The 10,647-nt window shown below is 36.1% G+C and overlaps 1 protein-coding gene across 1 annotated transcript in view; it reads left to right on the top strand.

Annotated features, from left to right (window-relative positions):
- The window catches only part of SMARCC1 (SWI/SNF related, matrix associated, actin dependent regulator of chromatin, subfamily c, member 1), a 193,094-nt gene that overhangs the window by 67,911 nt on the left and 114,536 nt on the right, over positions 1 to 10,647 (top strand). The window contains exons 9-10 of the mRNA XM_012638213.1: positions 9,684 to 9,809; positions 10,038 to 10,048. Coding sequence (XP_012493667.1) covers positions 9,684 to 9,809; positions 10,038 to 10,048 — 137 coding nt within the window. The remainder of the gene's footprint in view (positions 1 to 9,683; positions 9,810 to 10,037; positions 10,049 to 10,647) is intronic.

The following is a 10,647-nucleotide window of genomic DNA, read 5'->3' as shown; positions in this document are numbered from 1 at the left end:
TGGGACTACAGGCATGCACCACCATGCCCGGCTAATTTTTTATATGTATTTTTAGTTGTCCGATTAATTTCTTTCTAATTTTAGTAGAGACGGGGGTCTCGCTCTTGCTCAGGCTGGTTTCGAACTTCTGAGCTCAAACAATCCGCCCGCCTATGCCTCCCAGAGAGCTAGGATTACAGGCATGAGCCACCGCGCCCGGCCAAAAATACTAGATTTTTGACCTGTTTCTACCTGTTGACCTGGTTCATCCTGATTCTGTAACTTTGATTTCTTACGTGGAAAATGGGATTAATGAAAATTAGTTTTAGTTTGTTTTTAGTAAAGATAAAGGATTTTGCTCTATCACCCAGGCTGGATTCCAGTGGCGCAATCATAGCTTACTGTAACTTGGAACACCTGGGTTCAATTGATCCTCCCACCTTGGCCTCCCAAAGTGCCGGAATTACAGGTGTGAGCCACCAAGCCCTGCGAAAATTTAGTCTTTTTAAGCAAACTTTTATTTGGAAATAATTTCAAACTGATAGGAATGTCTCAAGAGTAACACATGGAATACCTGCACACTCCGTATCCAGATTTGCCTATTGTTAACATATTGCTCCCTTTCGATTTATTATTGATATTCTGTGAGTCTTTATACTTATTTTTTTCCTCAACCATTTTAGATAAAGATTTCTGTATAATGGGCCTTTCTTCTTAAACTTAAGGTGTATTTCCTAAGAATAAGGAATTCTCATAAATAAGTATAGCTACCAAATTCAGTAAATTTAACCTTGACACAATATTCTTTATCTGGTCTACTGTCCATATTCTGATTTTGCCAATTGATGTAATAATGTCTTCTATGGCATTTTTTTCTTTCAGTACTGAATCCTGTCTAGTATCAGCTGTTGGATTTATGTCGTAGTCTCTTTAGTTTCCTTTAACCTGTAATGTTACCACAGTTTTTCCTTGCCTTTTATGACTTTTTTTTTTAAACTTTCTCTTTTTGGAGAGAGGGTCTCAGCATGCCTGGCCATGACATTTTTGAATGTTATTTAAAAGACTGTCTCATTCAAGAGTTCTGATCTTTTCTCAGGGTTAATTCAGCTTATTCGTTTCACTTAGAGTACTACATAAATAATGTTGTGTCCTTCTCTGGCTATCACATTGGGAGACATGCTGTGCCCATCTGCTCCTCACTGGTGATGTTATTCAACCGGTTCAGGTATTCTGTGATGACTCCATTGTATGGTTACTCTTACTCTCCCCCTGCGCCCCCCCCCCCCAAATTAATAATCAGCTTCTGGGAGGTTCTTTTAAATCATAGGGATATCTTCTTAACAAAATTGTCCCTCCCTGTGCATTTACCATTGGCTTTTGGTGTTCTCCTGTAAGGGTGAGCCTTTCCTTTCATCTGTTTCTTATTTATTCTTCTGTTATCAGTATGGATTTGTGGATTTCTAATTTTTCAATGGTCTATAATTCATTACTTTCCTTACTTCTTTTGATGCTGAAATTGTTTCGTATTTGGCCAGCAGGAGCCCCTTCAAGGTGGCTTGTGCACCCTTGTGACAACCTCTTATCATTTTTGAGCACCTCCTTTACGGCATGGAAGGATGTTCCAGGCTTATCTTGACCTTGCGTTCGTCATACCTAGAGCTAGCCATTTTTTTAAGGAGCTCTCATTCCTTTCAATAGGAGAAGATATTAGAGACTAGGATCTGGGCACAGGTATGCTCATTGCTACTCAGGTGTTTTTGCTTCTAGGCCCTTTCTGTGGGGAGAGACATGAAGTACATTTTTATTATGTATATATAAACATATATCCATGTTCACACAAACATGCATGTACACATACTATACATATTTTAGAAATAGACCATATAGATACTTTCACTTCTAATCTGTCTCCACAGTATTGTTTTTGCCCTCCCCATTTTATATTTGTTTGTCTTCTCCCAGAGTAAGAACTCTGGCTGCCATCAACATCAGCACATTTACTCAATCTTTTAATACATTTCAAAGTTTCGTTGCCTATACCACTGCAATTATCAAAACTACTAAAAAGAATATGAGATACATTTGCAGTTCTCCCTCTTCCCCTCCTCTACCTAAGACTGGGGTATATAGGCAAATAGTATGTTCCTGAGTTATTTGGATTAACAGCATCCTCCACCCCTACCTTCAGTGAGGTTGTGTTATTCATTTGAAGCATGGTGTATTTACTTAAGTTTATTTCTTTTTTTTTTTTTTTTTGAGACAGAGTCTCACTCTTTTGCCCGGGCTAGAGTGCCGTGGCATCAGCCTAGCTCACAACAACCTCAAACTCCTGGGCTCAAGCGATCCTCCTGCCTCAGCCTCCCGAGTAGCTGGGACTACAGGCATGCACCACCATGCCCGGCTAATTTTTTCTATGTATTTTTTAGTTGTCCAATTAATTTCTTTCTAATTTTAGTAGAGACGGGGTCTCGCTCTTGCTCAGGCTGGTTTCGAACTCCTGAGCTCAAACAATCCGCCCGCCTCGGCCTCCCAGAGAGCTAGGATTACAGGCGTGAGCCACCGTGCCCGGCCTACTTAAGTTTATTTCTTTAAGTTTTAATGTTTACTCCTTTCTTCCCATCCCAGTTAATTTAACTTTATATTTTGAGTATGTGGAACTCTTAACATGTTTCCAAAAAAATGTATACTCCCTTATATATTGCTTCTGTCCTCTTCTGCCATTCCTTATACACCAACCTTATTGTTTTCTGGTTTATCCTCTCTGTGTTTCTTTTGTCAAGATACACAGATGTATGTGTGTTTTTTATTTTCTCTATTTTGTTAGACAAATGGTAGCATGCTGTATATGCTTTTTTATACTTCTTATACTTAATAATATTTCCTGAAAATCCTCGTCTATACCTGTGTGTAGTTTTCCATGTATGGTTTATTCCACCACTTGTGTATGCTTGGAACTTTGGGTAGTTTGCATTATTTTGGAGTTACAAAGCTGCGTAAATAACCTTGTGACGTATCTATTTTCATAGTGTCAGAGGTGTATCTTCAGGGTAAATTTCTACAATTAGGGCTTGCTATGTTGAAGGATAAATGAAAAGTAAAGAGTTTTGTTAGTGCCTCTCCCATAGCAGTTTTTACCATTTTGCATTCTCATAAGCAATAAAGTGAGATCCCTCTTCCCTCATACCGTAACCGAGTGTATGTTGTGAAACTTTGGAATTTTCGCCAGTCCTGATACGTGAGAAATGGTATTTGTTTAGTTTTAATTTTTATTTGTCTTTTTGTGAGTGAAGCTGAACATCTTTTTATGGTTTTTTTGGGGTTTTTTTGAGATTGAATTTGGCTCTGTTGCCCCAGCTAGAGTGCAGTGGTGTCAGCATGGCTCAGAGCAACCTCAAACTCCTGGGCTCTGGTGATCTCCTGCCTCAGTCTCCCAAGTAGCTGTGACTATAGCGGGTCACCACTGCGCCCGGCTAATTTATCTGTTTTTAGTTGAGACAGGGTATCATTCTTGCTCAGGGTGGTCTCCCATTCCTGAGCTCAAGCAATTCTCCTACCTCAGCCTCCCAGAGTTGTAGAATTACAGGCGTGAGCCACTGTACCTGGCCCTGTGTAATTCATTTTTATGTCTTTTTGTGACCTCTTTCTCCCATTTTTCTATAAGATTTTTAAATTTTATTATTTCCAGTTTTAAACGTCCTTTAAATGTTGAGAATGTTAGCCATTTATATGCAATGCGTACTGGAAATATTTTCTCCTAGTTTTTCAGTTGTATTTTGTATTTTACCTTTAATGCATCAAAATTTTTAGTCAAAATATCTGTTTCTGCTATTAAAAGAAGTCTTTTTATATTCATGTTCTAAATTATTCATTAGGGAAATGTTAAATTTGTTTCTAACAAAGAAAGATTTAGAAAATTCTTATGTAATATGTAGACAGTATTTTTTTAAACCATTCCATGAGCCATAAAAGTTGGCTTTCAGGTTATAAATAAACACTTTTCCTGCTTTTACAGAACCGGTGTGAGAAATGTTCCTTTGTGACATTTCTGTGACTTTCACATTATTTTCCTCATAATTTCTGGATAAAATTTATTAGCATTCTAAGTGCTGTTAAGGAATGAGTTAAGTGTTGTCATTTATTTTTGTTTTTAGGAACATAGAATGACTTTTAAAAGTAGTAGGGCCAGGTGTGGTGGCTCATGCCTCTAATCCCCCAGCACTTTTGGGAGGCTGAGGCAGAAGAATCACTTCAGGCCAGTGTTCAAGACCAGCCTGGCAACATCGAGAGAACTCCATCTACAAAAAATTTTTTAGCTGGACAAGGTAGCATGTGTCTGTAATCCAACTACTTGGGAGGCTGAGGTGGGAGAATTGACTGAGCCTAGATGTTTGTGTTTACAGTACACTGCACTGCATCCTGGGCAGCTGTGAGACACTATTGCTAAAAGAAAAAAAAAAAAAAAGTAAAGAAATAAACACTGTAGCTAAAAATGCCATGTCAATAATAAAAACAATTATACCTTATATCATTAGTTTTCAAATGTTGATGCTGTAACGTCAAGAAAGGAAAATAAAAAATGGTTCGTTCATATAGTCAGATGCCATGTAACATATTTCATGATAAGTTTATAATAGTTGCTGAGTATGTAGTTTCTATCTCATTGTAAATACTATGTTTTAATGTGTCCCATAAACTCCAAATACATTTGGAATTTATACTCACCATTATTATCTGTTTTAAAAATAAATGAATAATCTCTTCTTAAGAAGTCACATATGCCATATATTTTCTTTTTCACATTGAACTTTTTGTTTTGCTTACAGGAGAATATTACTCTATCAGCTTGTTTTTTGAGACAGGATCTTGCTGTGTGGCTCAGGCTGGAGTGCAGGGGTGCAGTTCGAGGAGTGCAGCCTCCAACTCCTGGGCTCAAGCAATCCTCCTCTCTTAGCCTCCTGAGTAGCTGGGGGCCACAGATGCATGCTACCACACCCAGCTAATTTTCTTAGTTTTTATAGGCATGAGGTCTTGGTATGGTGTCCAGTCTGGTCTCAAACTTCTGGCCTCAGGTGATCCTCCTGCCTTCGCCTCCCAAAGTGGTGGGATTACTCGTGTAAACTACTGTACCTGGCATAGAATACTTTTTAATACCTATAAATTTTAGCCCTGAAACCTGGGGAAGAAGAGATAATTATGTGTCTTTAGTCAGAAAATTTAAACTGGAATTCTTCCACTCATTTTCTGTATTATTTTATAAAGCAGTGCCCATATGTTGTTTTGTTTTTCTAAAGGAACTATGATTGCTGTGACAAAGATAGCACTTAATTTTTTAAATCGTTAATAATATTTATAAAATATGGATAATTAGAAAAAAGATCACTGTGAAATAAACACCTAGAACATTACAGTTAACTTTGAAGCAGTCCTTGGGTTAGAACTCTGCCCTGTCCTGTCAGGGATAATCATTATTCTAAATATTCAGATTATCTTTTTTCCACTATAATTTTACCACGTGTGACGTGACATACTACGCAAATCCTGTTTCTATTTTGCATATCTTAAAAGCTTTGAGTATCAGTGGAGTTATATTTTTTGTGACTTGCCTTTTTGTTCAGCATTACATTCCTGAGATTTCATGCGTAATACAGGATGTGGTAGTAAAAGTAATTTTTTGTATGAATATCTACAGTATATTCATTGTAATTTGGGTGAATGTGTGGTTTTGACTTCAGAATATTATTATAAACAATGCTGCTGTAAATGCTCTTAAACATATTTCTTATTATACAGGTTCAGAATGGAATTGCTGGGTCTTAGAAAGAATCCAGACATTCACCTTTTCTAAACAACGCCATACTGTTTTCCAAAGGGTTGTAAAAATTTATTTTGCTAGGAGTGTGTATGTTTTCTGTTTATTCCACATCCTTGCCAATGACTGGTGTTTTCTGTCTTTATAATAATTGCCTATTTCGTGTATGTGGTATCTTATTGTGGTTGTAATTTGTATTTTAATTATTACTTAATAGTTTTATCATCTCTTTTCATGAATTCTTTGACCTTTGGTGTTGGCTTTTCTATGAAGTGCCTATTCTGATATTTTGCTCTCTTTCCCACTGCATTGTCTTTTTCATTTTACTTGTAGGTATTTTTTAGATATTCTGGATACTAACCATTGTCAGTTTTATATGTTTTTATATGTTTTCCTAGTAGTGTATCTTTTTGTTTTCTAATCCTGAGCTTATCACAATATTCTCCTACATTATCTACTAAAGGTTTTTTAGTTTTGCCTTTTATATATAGATCTTTAATCCTTGTGGCATTGGTTTTCTTTATATGTCACTATTGCGTCCAATAGGCATTGTTTTTTTTCATATGGTATGTAGGAAAACAATTTTTTCCTTCAAGTGGTGCTTTATCAACTGTCCCTTGAAGGAGGAAAAATATTGAAGCTGGAGTCTTCTCCCCACCAATCTATGTCAGTTGTATCACATTTTAATATATGTAGTGCTGTGTTCCTCTATTATTAATTTTATTGGTTGTGTTCCTGTGTAGATAATACCTTTTTTTCTTTAGTGACATCTTGGCTCTTTGCCCTTTTTATAAATTTTAGAATCAGCGTGTCAAGGTCCATGTAAAACAGATAAACTCATTTGAGATTTTGATTGAAATTGAGTTTATAGATCAGTTTTGAGAAAAACAAAATCTTCTTAATATTGAATCTCCTATTGTGTGGATGAGATTTATCTCCCCATTTAGTTGTATAATTAATTAAAGTTGTATAATTTTCTTCACTGCATTTATTATGGAATGATCATATTAGTAAGGTATGTTTTTGGAGAATTTTTTTCCCTTAAATTTCACATATGGAATGTCAATTGGATAAATTAACTACAGTCATTTAAAGGTTGGTAAATTATAACCTATGAGTCAACCACCTGTTTTTGTACATAAAGTTTTATTGAAGCACATCCACATTGATTGATTTATGTATTTTTAGTTGATGCTTTTGCAGTATAGCAGAAGAGTTGAATAGTTGAGACAGAGACTGCACGGTTTGCAATTCTTAAATTTACTATCTGACACTTTAAGAAAATGTTTCCAAGCCTCTTCTATACATATTGCCCCATAAGAAAAAAGTTTGCCAGCCCCTTCTGTATGTATTGTCCCATTACCTTCAGTGGTTTAAAAAAACCTGCAAACAAAATTTAAAGAAACTGTCGTTAAATATAATCTAAGGGGTTACATCCAAACCAGTCTCTTACTGAAAACTTAAAAAATTTGAACCCTGGGTGAGACAAAGACATAAAATGTAACTATAATGTTTGTACCCTCACAAAACCCTGGAATAATAAAAAAAAAAAAAATTGAATCCTGTTATGTATTGTCAGAACTACTCAGCTTCCAAGATGGCTTAACAATTTCAAACAGGTATAATGTATTTGAGTGTAGTCAGATGGGGTATGTTCAATATCTGTCTAGTCAGAACAGAGTAAGTTGTTACTTGAGGGGAAAAATCTAGATTAAAAGAATTAAACCGTATGACTCATGAGCTGTATGATATTGTGATGTACCACTGAAAGATTTTTAGAAATTTATTTCCCTGAAGATCATAGTGGCAGAAGTTTAAGATGAGGATTGATTGTAGTGCTTATCATGTATCATTTTATTAGTAAGGAAAACTGGGCTCCCGAAGCTAGTTAGTTTTATTCCAGGATACGTCCTATTATATTATTATGACACTAGGTATTTTTTTTTGAGTGAGATAATACAGCATAGGGTTTAAGAACAGAATTTAGTGCAAATCCAAGCTTTGCCTCCAGTTAGGTGTGTAACTAGGTGGCTTACTAAAACTGTTTGCCACAATTTGCTGATTTGGAAAGCTGGAAAGAATAGTTACTGCATTATTTCAACAATTTTAGGATTAAATGAAATCATGTATGTTAGGTGTTCAGAACAGTGCCTGGTACAAACAAATTGATAGGTGTCACATCCTGTTCTAACTTTCTTAAGAGGTTTCTCCCAAGGATTTCTGAATAATTAAAGGATGTACAATGTGAATATTCTGCTCTTTAAAAAATTTTTGACTGTGTATATACACTTTTCCCATACTTTGGAAAACACTATTTTGTCTGACATTTATTTTTTAAACTATCACTGAGTTATTTAACCCTTTTCTTTAGCACAGTCATATTTTCTTTTTCTAATGAGCTTGAGGTTTCCCATGTGCTCTATTTATATAATCTTCCCATAATCTGTATATTCACAAGTCTTTTCAGGTACATTATCGAAGGTCTTTTTGACAGGGCATTAATTGTGTTTTTGTATATTACTGTGTAACTATAGTTTTCAAAGGAGAGGAGGTATATAGTCAGAGGGCTCTCATTCTTAAATCAGGGTACGTGAAAGGCTTTAGCCCAAATAACCAATTTAGCAACCCTTTTTTATTAAAAAAAAAAACGGGCAGTTGGGACAGAGATTGACAAACTATATTTTTTTGGAGACAGGATCTCACTCTGTAATCCTGGCTAGAGTACAGTGTCATCATCATAGCTCACTGCAACCTCAAACTCCTGGGCTCAAGCCATCTTCCTGCCTCAGCCTCCTAATAGCTGAAACTATGGGTGTGTACCACCATGCCCAGCTAATTTTCCAATTTTTTGTAGAGACAGGGTTTCACTCTTGCTTGGGCTGGTCCCAAACTCCTGACCTCATTCATTCCTTCCACCTCAGCCTCCCAAAGTACTAGGATGATATGCATGAGCCATCGCACCTGGCTAACAAAATATTTTTATTAGGCAGTCATATTGTCATCTAGTGATTGCCATGAAGTATCTTGTTTTTACAGTGTTATAGGAAGGCCTCATAGTTATAATTGGTTCTTAATGCAGCATATTCATATAAGTTCATTGCATACCCCTGCAACTCAAATTTCTTCACGAGTTCAGATGAGAACAGCAGTCTCATACAGGGGAGAACTGTCTAGTGCCAAATTCCATTTGTGCCCCCCTGGAAGAATAGTGTTGGATAAAATGGAATATTGTGTTCGCTAGGTCTTTGATTTAACTACCTCTATCTATATATATTTTTAAATATCTACATCTATACAACATCCAGAGAACCCTTCATTTTGTTGCTTCTTACTCAGAAGCATTGGCTAAAACAAGAAAAGTGGCCATATATAGGAGTGGTAATAACTCAGCATCTGACATTCACTTTCCCACCCCCATCTCGACCTTTGCTATCCCTTAAAGTTCTCCATAGAATACCATGTATACTTGATGGAGCTAGGTGATAGGTGTCTGTAAATGTTCTCTTTCATCATTACCTAGAATGTTGTTGATTACATATACCTAGAGACATCCTTTGTACGTAAAGCAATGACTAACTTCGACTGTGTACTACTGAATGTTTTTATCAACAATTTCCATGATGATAAAGACAAAATGGTTTACAAATTTGAGGGTCTTAGCTATAAAAATCTCAGTCTAAGCCAAATCAGTGATGCTTTTATGTCCTCTCTACTCCATAAAAGACATGCAATAAAAATTAGAAACGGTTGCAACTTACATATCGTTACTAGTATTACATTTCTAATCTTTTTTACACAATCAAGCCTTTGAATATAATAAATCAGCTTCTTTTGAATACTTGGAAAACTTGAGTGATTTTATTATTTATGTCAATATTCTTTGATGTGGTTTTAGGTTCATGTGAAATGGATTTTGGACACTGATATTTTCAACGAATGGATGAATGAGGAAGATTATGAGGTGGATGAGAACAGGAAGCCTGTGAGTTTTCGTCAGCGAATTTCAACAAAGAATGAAGAGGTATTTTGTTTGACACTGTTTCTCACTACTAGGTGTTTCTTCTTTATGGACCTAAATGTTGCCAAATTTTTATCGATAAACTGTCACATACAAGCCAAGGTGCATCAGCCATCAAGTACATGTAAAAATTCCTAAGTGGCAATAACAACTCTCTAAAAACCTGGCATCCCCTCCAAAAGGGGCATGAAAATCTCAAAGTATCATTAAGATTTAAAATGGCCCATGCAGTGTGGCAAGTGGTAAAGCTGATTTTGTCCACTAGATCTGAATTTTGATTGTATTAATACACATCATAATGTCATCACAGCAGAATTTAATTCAGTTGTTGCTTTTTCTAAGGGAAACTCATTTTGTTTACTACTAGGCCATTAAATATGAAATGTCCAATTTCGAATCAAAAGTTTAGTTTATTATATCTCAAACAAGCAGTACAATTTATGAAAGTATGCACCTAAACTATCGACACAGTTTTGCCATCTTAACGGTAGCTTGTTTATGCCAGCACCGAAGAAGCCTGGAGAGTGAGTGGCAATGAAATTGCAAAAGGCATTTTCCACAGCTTGTTCAGAATTGAATATTTTTCCTTGGAAGAAGTGATCTAAAGACTGGGAGAAGTGGTAGTCAGTTGGTTCAAGGTCTGGTGAATACAGTGGATGACAGAGAGTTTCCAAGTCCAGTCTCTGTAGTTTCAGCAGCATTGTTTGTGCGACATGTGGTCGAGCATTGTCTTGCAACAGCATTGGCCTGTGTTTATTGACCAATCTCAGCTGCTTAATCACAAGCATTCTCGTTATTTAGTCCAATTGCTTGTAGTAGACATCTACTATAATCGATTAAC

The sequence above is a fragment of the Propithecus coquereli genome, unplaced genomic scaffold (assembly GCF_000956105.1).
Source record: "Propithecus coquereli isolate 6110/MARCELLA unplaced genomic scaffold, Pcoq_1.0 Scaffold1, whole genome shotgun sequence".
Lineage (NCBI taxonomy): Eukaryota > Metazoa > Chordata > Mammalia > Primates > Indriidae > Propithecus > Propithecus coquereli.
The sequence above is the reverse complement of the archived record's forward strand: the minus strand, read 5'-3'. Positions and strand labels throughout refer to the sequence as shown.